Source organism: Carcharhinus amblyrhynchos, chromosome 18, assembly GCF_965287045.1.
Source record: "Carcharhinus amblyrhynchos chromosome 18, sCarAmb.v2.hapA, whole genome shotgun sequence".
NCBI lineage: Eukaryota > Metazoa > Chordata > Chondrichthyes > Carcharhiniformes > Carcharhinidae > Carcharhinus > Carcharhinus amblyrhynchos.
Window position 1 is genome coordinate 33,072,617 of NC_137341.1, and position 21,080 is coordinate 33,093,696.

Here is a 21,080-nt window from a genome sequence, read left to right on the forward strand (position 1 = left end):
TAATTGTCCACCTAAGAAGCTTCATGGTATTGATGCATGCGTTACATGGCTGATAGCCTGATCCTAGAGCCACATCTTTGACTGCACACTTAGCAGACATTTTTGGGTGGTGGGTTTGGTCCTTGGACTCCAGATTGCTGGTTTTGTTTATTCAGGTACCTTTTCCAGGCCCCTCTTGCTGTCGGGTGACCTCGAAGAACTGGGTTCCTCCAAGTAGGTGAGAAGCCACATAAGCTTTCCGCAAGGGTTACTTCACGGAAGGTGGCTAGTGAGGAATCAGGCGATAATCTTCCTGGCGATGGAGTATGGAGATTCCTCAGGAGTCCCCACAGTCTGTTTTGTCCCCTTTCTTGGGAATGGTGGCAATGATGGCATCCCTGAGGTTAGCAGGAATTCCTTCTCTGTCCCAGATTTTCAGGGACAGCTGAATATTGGACAGTATGGTGTCCAGGGCAGAATAGAAGTCGCCTTTTATCATTAGCATCAAGGAGTGTGGTGTAAGCATGTATGACCCTTGCCTGTTGGTTCTTGGCAAGTTCTAGACAGAGGTCATGAGATGCTCGTTATTGCCAGTGGGGAGTTCCGAGAATCAGTTGAGTTTGTTCTAGATGGTAAATCTAATTCCATGCAACCTGGGCTGATTGTCAAGTTTTCCTATCCAGAAGAAGATGTAACCATCGCCATCTGCTCTCAGCTGCTCTTTGAGTCTCTTGCAGGGCAGCGATGTCAGTGTTGAAGTGCCCGAATTCATGGGCAACAAGGGCAGTTTTCTCTTCCAGTCAATTGTTTTATTCCATGAGGGTTCGAACATACCAGGTTCCCGAATTGAATTTAATTTTAACTTTCTGACGGCATGTAGATGAATGTGCTAGATGTTTTTTTTCCAGTAAGGTTGGGGACGGAACAGACTATTTTTAGGGCACCTTTTCTCACCCTTTCCCCAAGCAGGATGAGCAGAGTGAATCCAGAAGAGGACTGCTCAGCCATGAAGAAAACTGCAGAAACACTGCCCTACTCCTAATTCGAGAATGAGATGACCAAATCAAATTCCACTGCCTACTTAACAGTCCGAAGCTGGAAACTCCCAAATCTCACGGTCCTTTCTCCTGTCACCTCTCGCCGATCGCTGCCCTACGATTGCAGCCATTGATACCATACGAGTATCTTCCACTAGATCTGCCATTGAGGACTTGTTTAGGATTGCGCTTTGTCAGGTTCCTCCCCCCTGACTTTTCTGTCATGGGTGACTCCACCAGGAGTTTAAGACTCCAAAAGCATCGCTTTCGGGATCAAAGGAACATTCAAGCCGCTCCAATTAAGGTGACAGCCCAAGGAATGGATGATAGTCATACAAGTGTGGTGGTGAAACATAACAACTGGAACTGTTATAACCATAAGTTTGAGAAAAGATCGCTTGGCCCATTGAAAGTCCCTAACTTCTCCAGTGCATTTTCTTGAATTCTTTCATTTGTTTCTATTGCCATGCCTATAAAATTATTCCTTTTTTTTGAGTTTTAAAAACAATCTTCTAAATAGCTTTTTACTTTCTACGGTCTTGCATTTGTTTCTAGTCTTGCTACCCAAAGCTACTTTTCTAAAGCCAACTTTGGAAACCCAAAGTTTTTTGTTTAAGTTGTTGAAGCAGCGCATAGCATTACTGACTGTTGAGCTTTAGTGTTGGCTAAATGTTTGAGCCTGCTTGTTATGATGTGCGAAATCCAATATTTGTGATTGGTTAGATGTTAGCATCTTCCCTTGAGTGTGTCATGATCCAGGGCAAGATGCAGAAAAGATTTCTTAGGTTGTTGACTTTCAGACAATTCATTGAGTGGGAACACTGCAGGACCAATTAAAGGCTGCTCTTCACCACTTAATTGCTCATCTAGTCTGTTTTCACTCAGGTGATTGAAGTTTGAGTTTTTTTCTAGATACTTTGATTTTGTTTTAATCTACTGCAGTGATGCCGATTTCATTAGCGGCTGATTGAATGAGTGCTTGTTGTTTCATAGAATCCCTGCAGTACAGAAGGAGGCCATCAACTCTGCATCGGCCACAATCCCACCCAGGCCCTATGTCTGTAACCCCACATATTTATACTGCTATTCCCCCAGACAGGATCAATTTAGCATGGCCAATCCACCTAACCTGCATATCTTGACTGTAGGAGGAAATCGGACCACCTGAGGAAACCCACACAGACGCAGGGAGAATGTGCAATGACCAAGGCCGGAATTGAACCCAGGTCCCTGGAGCTATGGGGCAGCAGTGCTAACTGCTGTGCCACCACTTCTTGAAAAACAATAACCAAAGCTTCAATTTGATATTTAGAATCATCATCCAACAGGGCAGTCAGATTTGATCGACTGTCCTGCTTTATATGTGCAAAATGTACCCAGAGAGTCCTTTGAAAGGGCTAGTTCATCTTGTAGTTCATTACTGCTGCATCTGGATCTTGACCACCTGAGGCAGCCTTTCAACTACCACAAGCAAAATAGTGTTGGTCTTAGAATCTGAAATAAAAACCAGGAAATTGCAGAGGCACATGACCTTTCATCAGGTAAAAAGTAATTGACAATTCTGTTCCTGTATCTATTGATGCTGCCTGACCCGTTGTGTTTTTATTACTGGATTGTTTTGAGTATCAGCAGAACTAATAAAGAACTTGATAAATTTACAGTTGGAGGTTCAGAAACTGTGAACAGGAGTTTCAATTATTGCCTTTGCACCAGCCCCTTGAGCTTGTCCCAGCCGTTAGGTGGCTGAACTGTTGAATGTTCAAACAGCAAGTGATGTATTGGTGTCTAACAACTGCTTCCCCCTGCCCCAACCAAGAAGCTGTTTGACAATCAATTTTGGAAATATGGAATGTAGCCAAATTGCCCCAATTTATACTACTGCCTGAAATGACTCATTAGTATAAAGGTGGAAAGCATAATTTCATAGATTGTTACCGAGATAGTTTACTGCCTTCAACACAACAGGAAACATGTTTCTATACAAGATCACACCATGACTCTGCAAAATGAGAAGTTTTCTCTTGTGTGTAAAACTGAAAATCACATTGTTGCCTGTCTTGGACTGCTTGTAAGAGTAAACTCCACAATATGAGGGTTGAGTATTGTGCCTGGTTGACGTAGTGAACAAATTAATTTTTCTTCTGCAACTTGATGTAAGAAGATTAAAAACAAGAGGTGACTCAAGCCAACATTACTTCCTCTCACAGCCACATTCTGCTAATCTGTAAACATCAGAGCTGCAAGCTGTTGCCTTATAGAAACATAGAAAATAGAAGTAGGAGTAGGCCATTTGGCCCTTCGAGCCTGCTCCGCCATTCATTTTGATCATGATTGATCATCGAATTCGTATCTTAATTCCCCCCCCGCCCATTTCCCTTGATCCCTTTAGCCCCAGGAGCTGTACCAACTTTTTTCCTGAAATCACAGTGTTATGGCCTCGACTACTTTCTGTCGTAGTGAATTCCACACATTTACCACCCTCTAGGTAGAGAAATTTCTCCTGTCCTCGGTCCTAAAAGATTTACCCCTTATCCTTGTTCTGCATTCCACATCTGCTTGTTGCACCTGTATCGGGGAACATGAATTTTTGTGACATATAGCTACTCTTTTATTAGAGTTGTGGCTTGACTAATGCAAATCACTGGAAGTTTATCAAGCGGGAATACAAACAAACACGAATTAGGAGCCCAAGTAGGCCACACATAGCTTTGCACTGCCATTCAATAAGATCATAGCTCTTTAACCTCAACTCCACATTCCTGCCTACCTAATAACTTTTCAACCTCTTGTTTATCAAGAATCTCTCTATTTCTGTCTTTCAAAATAAATCAAAGATTCTGCTTCCACTGCCCTTTGAGTAATACAGGATCCTCTGATGGGGGGAAAAGATTTCTCCTCATCTGTCTTTAATTGGTAACACTCATTTTTAAACTGTGATCCCTGGTTCTAGATTCTCCCACACGAAATAACTTTTTCATAACCGCCCTGTTAAGTCCCCTTAGGATCTAGTGTTTCAAACAAGTTGCCTCTTGTTCTTCCAAGTTCCAAGGCTAACTTGTCCTCATAAAGCAACCTGCCCATTCCACGTATTTTTCTAGTGAAGCCCCTCTGAACTGCTTCCAACACAATATCCAGTACTCCAAATATGGCCTCATCAATGATCTGTATATCTGAAACATAACGTCCCTGCTTCTGTATTGAATTCCACACTCAATCAACAAAAGTATTCTGTTTGCTTTCCTAATTACATGCTGTACCTGCATGCTAACCTTTTGTAATTTGCACACTGGGACACTCGGGTCCTTCTGCACTTCAGAACTCTACAATCTCTCACCATTTATATAATCTACTTTTTTACCCTGTAATGGACCGGCATCCCATCCTGGAATGCATCCTGCCTAGCACCCAGCGTCTGTCAGGATAGGTTCCAATTTCCCACGACCCTGAATTGGAGAACCAGTAAAGTGAAAGTGAAGTGACTACTTATTCTTCCTGGCAAAATGGACAATTTCACCTTTTTATACATTATATTTCATTTGCCAGATTTCTGCCAATCACTTAACCTATCTATAGGTTATTTGCTATCTATAACCTACCCTTTGTGGACTCGTGTCCTCTTTACAACTTACTGTCTTCTTGCCATTAACAAATTTGTCAACCGTACCTTTGGTCCCTTCATCCAAGTCATTTATATAATTGTAAAAAGTTGAGACCCTCAGTACTAATCCCTTTGGTGCACTATTCATTACATTTTGCTAACCAAAAAGTTATTTATGCTTACTCTCTATTTCCTATTAGCTAGCCAATCATCTATGCATGCTAATATGCTTGTGTTACCCCTTACACTTTGAACTTTATTTGCTACATTAACCTTTGTGTCACCTTATCAAATGTCTTAGAAATCTCAGTACATTCACTGTTTTCCCCTTTTATTCAAAGAATTTCCTTTTCACAAAACCATGTTGACTCTGCCTGATTGCCTTGAATTTTTCTTAGTAGCTTTCTATCATGTTTTAAATAGCTTCTAACATTTTTTCTATGACAGATGTTAGGTTAACTAGCCTGTAGTTTCCTCCTCCTCTACCTTTTTGAATAAAGGAGTTATATTTGTTACTTTACAATCTAATGAAGCCTTCTCCGAGTCTAGGAAATTTTGGAAAATTAAAACCATTGTATCAACTATCTCAGTAGCCACTCATTTTAAAATCCTAGAATGAAGTCTGTGAAAATGCAGCGACTTAACAACCACAGCTCCAGCACATTGCTCAGTTCCACTTTCCTGGCTGTTGTAATTTTCTTGAGTTTCTCCCTCCCTTCCACTTCCTGATTTACAGCTAGTTCTGGATGTTGCTTGTATCCTTCATAGTAAAGACAGACACACAATACCTGTTTAATTTCTCAGCCTTATTTTCCATTAATTTCCTGCACTCATTTTCTGTAGGACCAATGCTCACTTAAACTTTTTGTTAAATATCTACAGAAACTCTTTACAATCAGTCTTTATATTTCTAGCTAGCTTTCTCTCATACTCTAATTCTTCTTATTAATCTTTTAGTCATTCTTTGCTGTTTTTTATATTCTGTCCATTATTCTGACCATCTTTCTTTGTGCAATTATATGCTTTTGTTTTAAGTTTGGTACAATAGGCATAGAGGAATACTGGACAGAAAATGACTCTTTGGTCCATCACGTCTGCGCTGGTCAAAGACCAATCACGTAACTATTTTAATCCCATTTTCCAGCACTTAGCCCATTGTCTTGTATGCCTTGGGCATTTTTAGATACTACTTAAATGTTATGAGGGTCTCTGCTCCTCCACCCTTTCGGGCAATGAGTTCCGGACCCTTACCACCCTTTGGGTGAAAAGGCTTTTCCTCTAAATCTCTTGCTCTTTAAATCTATGACACTGAATCATTGATCCCTCCAACGAGGGGAGAGGTTTCTTCCCGTCTATCTAAGCCCCTCATTTTGTACATTTCAATCATGTGCCTTCTCAGTTTTTGCTGATCCAAGGAAACCAACCCCAATGTATTCAATCTTTCTTCGTAGCTAAAAGCCTTCAGTCTAAGCAATCCCGGTACATCTCCTCTGTACCCTTTTCTATGCTATCACATTCCTCCTGTGATGTGGAGTCCAAAATTGCACACAATACTCTTCAACTTATTTTAGCTAACCATGGATGGTGGCTCCTCTGCTTGGAAATTTTCTTTTTAGTTGGAGCACATCTATTTTATGTGTTCTGAACTATCCTGAGAAGTCTGCCACTGCATCTCTATTGACCTATCCTTGACCTAATTTGTCAGTTCACTTTAGCTCTGTTTTCATGTCCTCATAATTGCCCTTATTTAAGTTTAAAATACTAATCATTGATCCACTCCTCTGTCCCTCAAACTGCCCCCCAAATGTTAAATTTAATCATATTATTATCGCTGATATTGATGGATGCCTTCACCAGGAGATCATTAATTAATCCTGTCTCATTGCACAATACCAGGTTTGTTTCTTTGGTTGGCAGCAGAAAATGCTATTCTAAGAAACTATTCCAAAAACATTTTATGAATTCTTCAACTAGACTAGCTTTGCCCATCTGATTTTTCTAGTTTATATTTCGATTAACGCTCCCCATAATTATCACCATACTTTTCTGACAAGCTTTTGTTCACATTTTCCTGGTATTCCTTTCAACGATGTGGTTACTGTTGGGGTGTCTGTGCATCACCCCCACAAGGGACATCTTGTCTTTATAATTTCTCATCTTTACCCAAACTGCTCTACATCCTGGTTTCCTGACTTTGAGTCCTAATGATGGCTGCTGCCATCATTAATTAACAGAATCATCCCTCCACCTTTTCCTAGCTTCCTGTCCTTCTTAATTATTATTTACCCTTCAATACTCAGTTCACCTTATCTGCTGACTTATTCTTATGTTCCTTCTTGTCACGGTCTGTTTATTGTTTCCCACATTAATATCTTTCTCCCTTGCCTTGCCTCTGATCTAACACATCTGCCAACTTTTGATCCCTTGCCCTCACTATTTAGTTTTAAACCTTCTCTACTTCCCTCGTTATGCGGCTCATTACGACACAAGTCCCATCACAGTTCAGGTGTAGACTGTTCCAACGATGCCGCCTCCATTTTCCCTAGTTCTAGTGCCAATGCCCCACAAACTGGAACCCACTTTTCTACATCAGTCTTTGAGCCATGCATTCATCTCTTCAAATTTATTTATCCCTGATAATCCAGATATCGTTACATTTGAGATTCTGCTTTTTAGTTTCATAGAATCCCTACAGTGCAGAAGAGGCCATTTGGCCTATTGAATCTGCAGCAACTGACAGAGCATCTTACCTAGGCCCTCTCCCCAGCCCTATCCCTATAAACCCACACATTTCCCATGGCCAGTCCACCTTACCTGCACATCGTTGGACCGTGGGAGGAAACTGGAGCACTTGGCGGAAACCCACACAGGGTGAACATGCAAATTCAACACACACAATCACCCAGGACTGAAATCAAATCCAGATCCCTGGAGCTGAGAGGCAGCAGTGCTCACCATTGTGCCACACAATTTAGTACCTAGCTCTTCACGCTCTCTAGGTAGAGTCTCCTTTGTCTTGTCATTGGTAACCAGGTGGACCATGACCACTGGATTCTTCCCCCTTCCACTAAAGTTCATCTAGCCTAGAGCAGCTGATGTGACCCGGCAGGCAACAGTGCCTTCTGGACTCAGCTGTCAATTGCAGAGAACAATATCTGTCTCCCTACTATGTTGTCATCTATAATTACCTCTCTTCTCTTCATTCCTCCCCCCACCCCACTTCACCATGGTACTATGGCAAACACTTCATTTCTGTTGCACAAAGTCAGGGGCTGTAGCTCCTCCATCACTACATGCTGATTTCCCCTTACCTGCCTGACTTGCAGTCAACATTCTCCTGTCTCTGATCAGTGACCAACTCTGAAGTTCTAGAATGCCACCAGCCCCACAAATTCTGACTAAGCTTAGAGTAATAGAGGTTTACAGCATGGAAACAAGCTCTTCAGCCCAACTTGCCCACACCACCCGGTTTTTCCACTAAGCTAGTCCCAATTGCCTGCATTTTGCCATATCCCGCTACATCAATCTTACCCATGCAACTGTCCAAATGCATTTTAAAAGACAAAACTTTTATTCAATTAATAATTTACGCAGATAAAAGTAACGAAGTTGCATTTACCTAGCATGGAGAAGATGTAAACTCACCAATGACGGGGTGGGGGCACTGAAAAAAATAGAAAAAGTACTGCTTTTCCCGTGTTCCAGATTCCCGTCTGAACTAAATTGTGAACTCCTCACTCAATCTGCCTCTCACTCCATGTACTCTGATGTTCATGTACTCCTTTCTGCCTGAAGTAACTGGACTCAAATTTTTAATACTACCAAACTGACTCATACTGTTAATAAATTACACAGTCTCCTTATCTAAGCCATTACAATTTGTTTAGCTTCATTGCTGCTGTTCCATTGTAGGAGAGGGTAAACGGCATAGAGGCCTTTCATTATGGAACTCAAGTATTGTAAACCATTGGTTAATCCTCCCCTGCCCATTCTGTCATATAATCTTGTTCTGTGACAGCTTTCAGATATTTTGTTCCTGACATCTCAATTAATTGCCCCCTATACTAGTGGGGAATGCTCAATAATCATTTGAGCAATTACCCAAAGCAGTGTAACTCTATTGTTGAGGGAAAAATGATATTCTGCCCAATAAGCCTCCTCTGTTTTGATGGAACCCAGCTCACGAAATTGTTCCCTCACTCAAGCAGTGTCTCTCACCATCTAGTATAGAGACATGGCCAAGTGAATGTCAGAAAAGTTGAGACCCTTCATTTTTGACCCCTATCAGCATCTCAGTTCTCTTCCATTCATCTTAGTAGTTGCCATTTTGCACTGAATCAGGACTAGTAAAATCTTGATGCATGGCTTGATCCTGAGCTCCATTATCAAGGCTGCTTTCTCCTTCAACCCTACCCATCTCGACTGTGATCTTCATTATGCTGCTGAAATTTCATTTTCACTGGCGCCTCATCCTGCCATGACTATCTCCTGTTTCTTTGTGTCCCTCATTTCTGCATTTTCTGAGAACGGCTTTAATCTGTATGTATGAATCTTTCTACATATGCAACACATGGCTGGAAACAGCGTTACTTATTTATGTCATTATTATAATACTTCTGTGTTCTTGCCTTGGTCTCCCTTTCTGCCTCACTGAGTTTCTTCTTATTCTTACATGGGATTAGGGCATTGCTGACTGAGCCAGCATTAATTGCCCATCCCTAATTGCCATTGGACTGAGTGATATGCTAAGCCGTTTCAGAGGACATTTAAGAGTCAATCATATTATTGTGAATCTGGAGTTTAGACCAGGTAAGAATGGCAGTAAGCGCATCCTGCCCATTCTTTTAAGTATCTTTGACCTTGGCTGTTAGTTCTCCAAGTACTTCACAGCCCAGTCTATGTGGTACATAAAGTACATTATGTATTATGAGCTGATACAACCAGGTGACATCATCCAGAAACCATTGCATGGTCCTAGGCATTAGTCAATTTAAACCTCATGATTTGATACTTCCATAAAGGCCATAAGTGAACCAGATAGGTTCCACAATTGACAGTGGCTCGTAGTCATTGTTACGCTTTTAATTCCAGGTTTTATTGAATTCAAATTTCACCATCTTGGAGGGATTCAAACCCGGGTCCCCAAAGCATTATACTGGGATTCTGGTTACTAGTCTAGTGAATATACCACTTCACCATCACCTAAGGCAGCACAGTGGTTAGCACTGCTGCCTCTCAGCATCAGGGACCCAGGTTCGATTCCGGCTTGGGTCACTGTCTGTGTGGAGTTGGCATGTTCTTCCGTGTCTGCATGGGTTTCCTCCGGCTGCTCCAGCTTCCTCCCACTGTCTGAAAGAAGTGCTGTTTAGGTGCATTGGTCGTACCAAATCCTGTGTGTCAGAATAGGTGCCAGAGTGTGGTGACTAGGGGATCTTCACAGTAACTTCATTGCCATGAAATAATGTAAGCCTACTTGTGACACTAATAAATAACTTAAAATTGACTCAATCAAATTCTAGCAAATAATTTTCCAAGTTATAGCTACTGTTACAATTTCCCACCCATTGTACTCCATATTCCTAGAAATAACACTTTTACTTAATCATATTCCAACTGCTAAAGAGGAAGGAGGCATTTGTGAGGTTTAGAAAACTGAAGACAAAGAGAGCCTTCAAAGAGTATAAAGAAGCAGGAAAGAGCTTAAACGAGGAGTTAGGAGGGTTAAAAGGACCGATGAAATGTCCTTGGCAAACAGGATTAAGGAAAATCCCAAGGCATTTTATTTATATATATATATTTATATGGAGCAAGTGGGTAGTTAGGAAAAAGTAGGTCCACTCAAGGACAAAGAAAGGAATTTGTGTGGAGCCAGAAGAAGTGGGTGAAGTCTTGCATTGATATTCAGAAAGGAGAAAGACATAGTGGATGGTGAGTCTAGCGAGGGGTATGTTGATATTCTAGGGCAAGTCGATATTTTGTTTTTAAAAAAAGTTGCGAATATTGAGTACAGTTCTGGTTGCTACCACCAGAATGCTGTAGAGACTTTGGAGAAGCTACCGAAAAGGTTTATCAGGATGTTGCCTGGTTTGGAGGGTATTAGCTATGAGAAGAGATTGGACAAACTTGGTTTCTTTTCATTTGAAAGTTAGAGGTTAAGGGGTGACCTGATAGAAGTTTACAAAGTTGAGAAGAATGCATAGAATGGATAGTCGGAGTCTTTTTCCCAGGGTAGAAATGTCATTTATTAGGGGACATAGGTTTAAGGTAAAAGGGGAAATGTTTAGAGATGTGAGAGGCAATTTTTTAACTTTTTAGTGGTAAGTGCCTGGAATGCACTGCTAGAGGAAGTGGTAAAAGCAGATACAATAGCAATGTTTAAGAGGCACCTTGACAGATACATGAATTAGACTGCATAGAGGCAAAAGGTCTTTAGTTTAGAAAGACATCATGTGTCTGTGCAGGCTAGGTGGGCCTAAGGGCCTGTTCTTTGTTTTTTTTTGTTTCATATTTTCCTCTTTTTCCATCAACCCACTCCCCTGTCTCCAAGCACGTCCTGCCCATTCTTTTAAGTATCTTTGACCTTGGCTGTTAGTTCTCCAAGTACTTCACAGCCCAGTCTATGTGGTACATAAAGTACATTATGTATTATGAGCTGATACAACCAGGTGACATCATCCAGAAACCATTGCATGGTCCTAGGCATTAGTCAATTTAAACCTCATGATTTGGTACTTTCTCCTGTCCTTCATGCAAATACTGCCTAGTCTCTTGATTCCTAAGGAGGTGAGTGTAGCTGATTCCAGGCCCCAGGTGGAGTCATCAATAAATGAAGTCATTTGAGAAAAAGACCCTAATGGGTGTTTTAGGACTCTGGGTGAGAAAGACATTGCCATTTCCTACATTGTCTGTATCTCATACTGGTATAACTGGAACCGATTACTGCTACTGAAGCAGGATGCAGAACTGTACTGACAGCTATCATTTAACTTTTTGCCTAAATTATTTTGAGTGCTGAGATTTATTGCCCTGTAATGGTCACTGACTTTTGCTTCTCTTGGTAGATACAAAGGTGCACTAGTTCTACTCCTGACAGAGGTTTTACGGCGGATACAATTTCGTTATAATCAGGCCCAGCTGGAAGAACTTGATGATGAGACACTGGATGATGATGTAAGTCTGCTGGAGATGTGAACTAATGGGAATGGAGATGCATCTTGTTTAGCAAATTGTTCTATCATTTGAGCAACCCAGGAGGAAGCAAGACCTGACCTACCAAGTCTCTCAAGATAAGAAAAATAAGATCAGTGTCAAATTGATTTCTGCAATAAGAATTTGGGGGTGGTCGGGGATAGGCAATACTGCCTCTTAATGTCGAAGACCAAGAATTACGATTGACACGATCTTCCATCAAATTCAAAACCTGTATTGAGAATTTTAAACAAAATGGTTTCATTGAAATCAAACATTTATCCCTCAGGTGGCCAATCTGAGGTGATCATAGATACAAACAAAGAACATCCCAGCACGGGAAACAGGCCCTTCGGCCCAACGAGCCTGCGCCGCCGCATCTTCCCACACCTACCCCGCCCTGTGTGTATGTGAGTGGAACCCCTAATGTAGCCAGATTCAGGGGAGAATAGTGTCAATTTGGTACACCAATCAGCCTAAGAGCACATCTTTGGGAGTGTGGGAGGAAACCCACGCAACCACAGGGAGAATGCGCAAACTCCCACAGACACAGGCCCAAATCCATGTATCTGCACAGCTAGCAGTGATAGTCACTGAGCTGTTGCGGTGCCCATCTGCTGGTCCAGGATTAAGCGCACACAACGACACGAAGTACTAGGCCACTCCCGGAACCTCCAAGTGCAGCCCACGCACAACCCACCGTGTGCATGCCCCTCATTTGACAACAAGGTGGACCGACCCTGTGGAATAAAAAGACAATACGTTAACATATAAAACTACATTTCCGGTGTCGTCCTGAGGCTCTGACCCTATTTAATACCCTCTACTATAACCCTCCATCCTTGCTTCGCTCATGTGTCTATCTAAGTAAACCTTAAACAAGTCCAACGTGCCTGCCTCCACCACCCTACTTGGTAGCGCGTTCCATACCCCCATGGCCCACTGTGTGAAAAACCTTCCTCTCATATCCAAATTATACTTCTCCCCCCTCACCCTTAGATCGTGACCTCTCGTAATTGTCCCCAGTCTAGGGAAAAGCCTGCCACTGTTTATCTATTCCCTTCAGTATTTTATATACCTCTATTATATCACCCCTTAATCTCCGTCTTTCTAAGGAGAAGAGCCCCAGTTTCTCCAACCTTTCCTCGTAACTCAGTCCTTCCATGCCAGGCAACATCCTGGTAAACCTCCTCTGCACCCTCTCCAGGGTCTCCACGTCCTTCCGGTAGTAAGGTGACCAGAACTGGACGCAGTACTCCAAATGCGGTCTAACCAACGTTCTGTACAACTGAAGCATTAGACGGCAGCTCTTATACTCTATACCCCTTCCTATAAAGGCTAGCATTCCATAAGCTTTCTTCACAACCTTCTCTACCTGTGTCGACACCTTCAGAGAGTCACTCAGAAGGATCTTTGAGATCTCCTGTCTTGGTTCAGGCATTATGCAGAGAGTTTCTACACAGCCCAAGTAACTCATTTGGTAGGTAATGTGATTCTTAATCCCAAGGTCATGATTTTGAATTCCACATCGGGTATGAATTTTTCTGTAATATTTTAGTCAGAATTTTTAAAAATTGATTCTTACTAAGAAGTGTCAGTAAACTAAATGTTACAATCAATTTTTCGTTGGAAATTGAAAATCTCCTGACTATATATCTCCTTCGTTTACTGGTTCTGCAGAAGCATATTTTACAGACTATTGATAGGTGGACTAGATACAAAAAGCTGCAACTGCTTAAACACTGTACAGACCTAAAAAGTAGGTAATTTGAACTTTATTGTTAGCCTGTGCTAAGCTAACTTGTTTATTTTAGTGCATACACTGATATTGAGTAGAATTGAAAGAAGTGAAAACAGCATTTTCTTGATTCACTTGGACTCTTCCTTTTTATACATATCTTCTTCTTTCATTCAAACATTCCCTATTGGTATGTATTTTCTTCTTTGAGCTCTGCCGATTGAAACTTTTTCAGGAGTTTACATACGGACTGTGGTTTTGAAAGGGCTGAACTTTAAACAAGATCACATTTTCCCATAATTTACACTCATCTACCAAATTTTTGCCACTCCCTTAACTTATGTCCCTTTTCAAACTCCTTAAGTCCTTGTTACAATGTATTCTCCTATCTATCTTTGTGTTATTAGCAAACATAGAAACCATACATTTGGTCCCTTCATCTAAATCATTGATAAATTGTACAGAGTTGAGGCCCCAGGACTGATCCCTATGGCACCCCACCTGTTACATCCTACCAACCCAAAAAGGCCCATTTATGGCTACTGTGTTTGCTAACCAAGCCTCAAATGTATGTGGTGTCTATAAAGACAAATGTTCAGCCCTCAAGGGCTAGTAATGTGGAACAGGAAATGCAGAGCACTTGATCCAGCCCAATGGAGTTCAGGGCACACTCCAACACTTGTCATGTGTTGGGTAATTTTCCAGCCCAGTGAAAACACAGTTTTGCGTAAATGGTTGAAGCATTGAGTTTGTCTTTTGCGGAAGATCTGCCTGATAACTCATTATTGCAATTAACTTCCCCTATTATTTATTTACTCCCAACAGAAAAAAACAGACTTACAATTATAAATCTTATTTCATGATCCTGTTTCCAAGTGCTTTTAGCCATTAGATGCGTTTAAAGTGTAGTCACTGTTGTAAAGCAGAAATTGCAACAGCCTATTTACACACACAAAGCTCCCACAAACCAAAATTAACCCACTGCATAATGTATCTAAGGAGGTTTCAGAATTTTTTGTTTGTTTTTGCTTACAGCAACAGACTGAATGGCAGCGCTATTTACGACAGAGCTTAGAAGTTGTGGCCAAAGTGATGGAGCTCCTTCCTTCTCATGCGTTTTCTACAATCGTAAGTAACAGTTTCTGAACAATAATATGAGATTACTTGGACCCAGTGTTAGGCAGCCGGCTAACTACTGTCACTGGTGTGTTCCTGATCCGAACAATGCCGTTGCCACCCCCTTATCCAGCAATTTAATTTCTGTAACTACAAAACCTGTTTCCAGACAACAAAGGTTACGTTTTGAACTATCATATTTCCTCCTTTTATTTTTCTTTTCATAATTCTACTTCTGAATTATGAATATAACTTGCATTTTGCAGTGCTGCAGTAATAGATTCATATTCTGACTCAACCAAACAGTTGTGAAATGTACTGGACTGGTTCAGAAGCTAGAATCATAGTCTGGTGTGATTTTCCTGGGTGTGTTCAGAGTATAAAGTGCAGGATATATGGCACTGAGGAATGCAGCAGTTTGTCTTTCTGCACTATTATCAGCATCAGATACACTCAGGACATGTACAGCAACAGATATAGAATAAAACTCCCTCAGCTAAACCCTTGCATTGTTTCTCAGACACTTCTTGAGAGGGTGCACTCTTGATGTAGAAATTTCACAATTTGTAATTTCCCGCACTAGATGTAGTTTTGGACTGAGCCTTTGTCTACTAGAAAATGAAATGAGACTGCAGTGGACTTCACTGAATATAGACTGAGTAAAAGCCTTCACTCTCTGACAGTCCTTTGCAACCATAAGAAATAGGAGCAGGAGTAGGCCATCTAGCCCTTCGAGCCTGCCCTGCCATTCAACAAGATCATGGCTGATCTGAAGCGGATCAGTTCCGCTTTCTCCCCATAACCCTTAATTCCCTTGTCTATCAGAAACCTATCTACCTGTGACTTAAATATATTCAGCGAGGTAGCCTCCACCACTTCAATGGGCAGAGAATTTCAGAGACTCACCACCCTTTGAATGAAGAAGTTCCTCCTCAACTCCGATCTAAACTGCCCCCCACCACTTATTTTGAGGCTGTGCCCTCTAGTTCTGCTATCCTTTCTAAGCGGAAGAATCTCTCTATCTCTACCCTATCTAGCCCCTTCATTATCTTGTATGTCTCTATAAGATCCCCCCTCAGCCTTCTAAACCCCAACGAGTACAGACCCAGTTTATTCAATCTCTCCTCATAGGCTAGCCCCCTCATCTCCGGTATCAGCCTACTGAACCTTCTCTGCCCTCCCTCCAAGGCCAGTATATCCTTTCGCAAATGTGGTGACCAAAACTGCACACAGTACTCCAGTTGCGGCCTCACCAGTGCCCTATACAGTTGCAGCAAGACCTCCTTGCTTTTATATTCTATCCCCCTTGCTATAAAGCCAACATTCATTTGCCTTCTTGATCACCTGCTGCACCTGCAGACTGGGTTTTTGCGATTCGTGCACAAGGACCCCCAGGTCCCTCTGCACAGTAGCAGGCTGCAGCTTTTCGCCCTTTAAATAATAACCCCTCCTACTATTATTTCTACCATTTTGGGGGACTTCTGTTTCAGCAGTGTGGGTTGAAATTGATTGAAGGACAGTTCTCTAACGCACTCTGATCAGTGCCTTCCAGTGGTGGCACAACGGTTAGCACTGCTGTCTCAAAGTGCTCGGGATCTGAGTTCTATTCCAGCCTTGAGTGACTATCAGTGTAGAGTTTGCACGGCCTTCCCATGTCCTCATCGGTTTCCAAAGGTATGCAGGTTAAGTGGATTGGCCATGTTAAATTGCTCCTTAATGACCTAAGATATCTGGTGTGGGGAATTAATAAGGTTATAGACTAAACCTGAATAAGAGTCAGTGCAGACTGAGTGGGCCAAATGGCCTCTTTCTGCACTGTAGGGATTCTGTCCAGCTTCTGCAATAATGGAAAAGGGCAGTCAGTACTTGCAGTAAATATTTTAAGTGTGTATAATTGTCATTATAAGAACTGCATTCATTCCATGTTTTTTCATTCTGTTCCAAGTTTCCCATCTTGCAAGATAATCTTGAAGTGTACCTGGGGTTGCAACAATTTGTCGTAACATCTGGGCAAGGTAAGGCTTCTGTTAACAGCTGACAATGTGCAACATCACTCTGTGACATTGGTTTCTATATGCTCAGGTGTTGCAGACTTTGGCTTTGCAGGTGTACTGATGTATCTAACTTTACAAGATAAACAGCTGACTTGTTTTGAATTGGAGTTAAACAGTCAGAGTTGATGCAGATTACAGACTTAGAACGAAGAAATTTAATTTGGAACACATTTGAAAAAACTTATTGTAATATTGCACTGGGTTTGACTGACAGAAAGGTGAAGACGCAGTGTAGCCTTAGTTTTATTGGTGAGGAGAGTGTCACAGCATGACATTATATGGCTAAGGAAGAGTGTGCTGTTATTTGTTTGTTACATAAAAAGGGGCTTTCCAGTCATTTTACTTCTGAGATGCCTGCCATGGTATAAAAATTCCAACTGATCCTGTAACACAAGTGTAAAAATTAGTTTTGCAAAAACTTGTTTTTTTTTATTGTTTTTGTAAATGTGAACCTAGTTTCTGGTGCTGAACAATATTTCTCAATTCTTGCACCAGTTTTCAACCTGAAGGTCACATGCATTCTCTCCCAGTTAAAATATATCTTTTTAAGCCTTCACTGGGAAAGTGATCTCATGAGTCATGTTTTATTGTCTCCCCATAACTCTTACCAATGAGTTAGAATGGAGTTTCCCCACCTAATCCCAACTGAGCTCTTCCTCTCCTTATTGGCATCAGGTGCGGGTCTAGGAAGCTGTCATGTGACTGACAATCTCATTGTACCTTCGCTGGCTGGCTGTTCAACATTCTCCATCCAATTGAGCTGTTCTGGCCCTCTTTATTTAGGCAAACTCTCTCAAATGCAGGTGCTTCTTCTGGTTTGTTATTTACTACCAGACTTTTCACTGGACCTACTTCATGTTAAGTTGATCTTTCTCTGCACTCTAGCTATGACTATGACACTACATTCTACACCCTGTCCTCCTCTTCTGTGTACAGTATGCTTTGTTTTTATAGTGCGCAAAAAAACAATACTTGATACTATTATGTGACAATAAATCAAATCAAAAACAGTTTTGTTTTATTGTTGCAAGTTGTTTCTTTTCCTCCATATTCACTGGTTATTTTTTGGCACAAGACTTGAAACCTTCTTGCAGAAGATAAAGAAATGCCGATAAAATGTGAGTAGGCTGTACAACCCCCTGAACCTGCTCCACTATTTAATAAGATCAAGGCTAATCCTCTAAGTGAACTCCACTTTCCCCCCCGATCCCCATATCTGTTTGATTCCTTTAGAGTTCTGAAATTTATTGATCTCAGTCTTCAATATATTCAACAATTATATTTAAAACTGCTTCCAGCCAAGGGAAATAGACTCCATATCAACTCTAAAAACCCCTTTCAGAATCCAGACGTTTCAGTGAGATCACCTTTCATCCTTCTTAACTCCAGTGAGTATAGGTCCTTTGTATTTTCCCTTTTCAGTTTCATGGGGCAGAATTTTTCCCCTCCTGCCTGCCACAGTAGCAATCAGTACATGGACCATGCAAAGGTCCGTTGACCTCGAACAGGATTTTCTGCTCTTGGGGGTGAGCGTGGCTGGAAAACCCTGCTCTTGGTGTCCCCCTCACCATTTACTTTCCCAGCTAATTTTGAATCATCAGCAAACCTGGATACGTTACACTTGTTCACTTTTAAATCATAAATTTCGATAGTAAATAGCAGAGGCCTGAACATTGATCCTTGCTGTGTCCCAGTATTACCAAGCTGCCAGTAATCTGTTTATTACAATTGTTTTGTTTTTTCTTTTAGCCACTCCTCTTTCCATACTAACATGTTACCCTCACCTGGTACAATAGCCTTTCATGTGGCATGTTGATGAATATATTTGAAAATCCAAATACTGGTTTCCCCATTCATCTACTCTCCAATTACATCCTCAAACATCGGAAATAAATTTGTGAAACATGATTTCCCTTTAAGCATGTTGAAACTGCCTATCATTTGCTTTTAAATGTCCAAGTGCCACTTCCTTAAAAAGGTTTTCAGCATTTTCCCAATGACTAGTATCAAACTAATTGGTCAATAATGCCATGTTTTCACTCCTGCCTTGCTTGAATGGCAGCGTTATGTTTTCCACTTCAATCCAAATTGGCATGGTTCCCAAATCTAGAGAATTTTGGAAGATCACATTATACATCCATTATCTCAACCATCACATTTTAAATCCCTGGAGTGCAGGCCTTCAGATTTGTTGACTTTTCACTCCATTAATTTCTCCAGTTCTTCTTCGAGGTTTTTTGTTTCCACTATTTCTGGTATGTTTTTGTGGTGACACTGGCACAATGGTTAGCACTGCTGCCTCAATGTCAGGGACTCGAGTCCGACTCTGGCCTTGGGTGTGATGCCTGTGGAGTTTGCATGTTGTCCCCCTGTCTGCATGGGTTTCCTCCCACAATCCAAAAATGTGTGGGTTAGGTGGATTAGCTATGGTAAATGCATGGGGCTACGGGGTAGCGTGGGTGAGAGGGCCTGGGTGGAAAGGTCTTTTTGAGAATTGGTGCATTCTCAATGGTCTGAATGGCTTCTTTCTGTACTGTAGGGATTCTATGGATTTCACTGTAAGACAGGTACCAAATATTTGTTTAACGCCTCTGCCATTTCTTCATTTACCATTTATAATTTTTCCTGTCTCAGCTTTTAAGGAAACCACATGTACCTTTGTTCGTTTCTTTTTTATATTCCTGTAGAAGCTATAACAAATTGTTTTTCTGTTTCTAGCTAGTTTGCTCACGTTCTATTTTCTCCCCCCTCGATTTTTGGTTATCTTTTGTTAGTTCAATAAAACTTCTTTGACTATCATGAGCCTCTTCTTTAGACTGGATTGACTAATTTTCCCTAGGAGCTTTTCCTCAATGAAATGGAAATTTGTTGGGAATTGTGAAACTAACAGATAAAGAGGAACCAATGAATGTTGTATATTTGGATTTTCAATCCAAACTAAGAACTATAAATATTTTATGAATGTTATTGATCTGGACCCCAGAAGGCATTTAATAGAATCATAGAGTATATTTACAGCATAGGAGAAGATCAGTTGTGGCCAGTCCTATCTTCCTGCATTAGGCCTGTATCCCTGCAGATCACAACATCCATCCAAGTACTTGTTCAGTGTGGTGAAAGTTTCTGCCTCTGCCACTCTATGCTGAGTGTTCCAGGCTCCTATTATCGTCTGAGCAGAAAAAGCTTCCTCATCTCCCCTCTAGTTGTTCTACTAATTACTTTAAATTAATGCCCCTTGGATTTTGTTCTCACTGTGAGGATAAATAGGTTGTCCTCATTTACTCTATCTAGACTTCTCAATTTTATTACTACTCATTTAAGTTGCCCCTCCGCCTTCCCTGTTTGAAAGGAAATAACCCCAAGCTGTAAATTTCCTCTGCACCTTCTTGAGTGCAATTGTATCTTTCCTATGATGTGAGCAGAACCACACGCATTATTCAAGCTGAAGTCTAACTCGTGTACAGATCTAAAATAACTTCCCTGCTCTAATACTCTGCACTGCAGAAATAGCTACACCTTGGGGACAGCAGTGGTTCAAGAATGTAGCTCACCACCGCTTTATCAAGGACAGCAAGGAATGGACAATAAAAGTTCGCATAGCTAGTGACACCCACATCTCATAAATAAAAAAAGGTACTCTGCACTGCAGCTAATAAAGCATGTCATGTGCCTTCTCACTGTCCTGCTATCTAAGAAGCCCTGTGGACATGCACTCCAGGTCCTTATGTTCATCCATACTACTCGGTTTGCTCTCATTTATTGTTCATTCCTTGCCTTGTTTCACTACCCAAAATGCATTCCATTCCAATTCTCCAGATTTAATTCAATTTTCCGCTTTTCTACCCAACTTACAAGCCACTTATATCTTCCAAGAGCTTAAAGCTTTTACCTTGACTGTCAGCCATATAACCAGTTTTTGTATAATCTTTAAACTTCTTTATTTTACCCCCCTACATTTGAATCTAAATTGTTAATGTAAACCACAAAAAAGTGGGATGAATACTGAGCCCTTCGCAACCCTGCTGGCAAGCCCTTCCATTTGCAAAAACATCCGTTAACCCTTTATTTCTTGCCACTAAACTAATGTTGGATCCAATTTGCTACTCTCCCTTGATTCCAGGGACTTTACTTTTTTGAACAGCCTTCCATGTGGGATCTTGACAAAAGCCTTTCAAAGATTCATGTCAATCCTCATCAATCCTACTTGTTACAACTTCAGTAAAATCCCTAGTTAGAAGAATTCAGAATCCAAGTATGAGAGATGATACAGACTGTTAGCTACAGTTACAGCAGGTAAGGGAAGTTATTGACCTGGATAGGAAATTGGCTGAGCAGCAACATCCAGGGAATAGCGATAATGGGCAGGTGCT

At 41.3% G+C, this 21,080-nt stretch overlaps 1 protein-coding gene across 4 annotated transcripts in view; it reads left to right on the top strand.

Annotated features, from left to right (window-relative positions):
• Window positions 1–21,080, top strand: part of xpo6 (exportin 6) — a 116,642-nt gene that overhangs the window by 72,690 nt on the left and 22,872 nt on the right. For all 4 annotated transcript variants that reach the window (XM_080206709.1, XM_080206710.1, XM_080206711.1 and 1 more), the window contains exons 10-12: window positions 11,676–11,784; window positions 14,576–14,668; window positions 16,602–16,671. In XM_080206709.1, coding sequence (XP_080062835.1) covers window positions 11,676–11,784; window positions 14,576–14,668; window positions 16,602–16,671 — 272 coding nt within the window. The remainder of the gene's footprint in view (window positions 1–11,675; window positions 11,785–14,575; window positions 14,669–16,601; window positions 16,672–21,080) is intronic.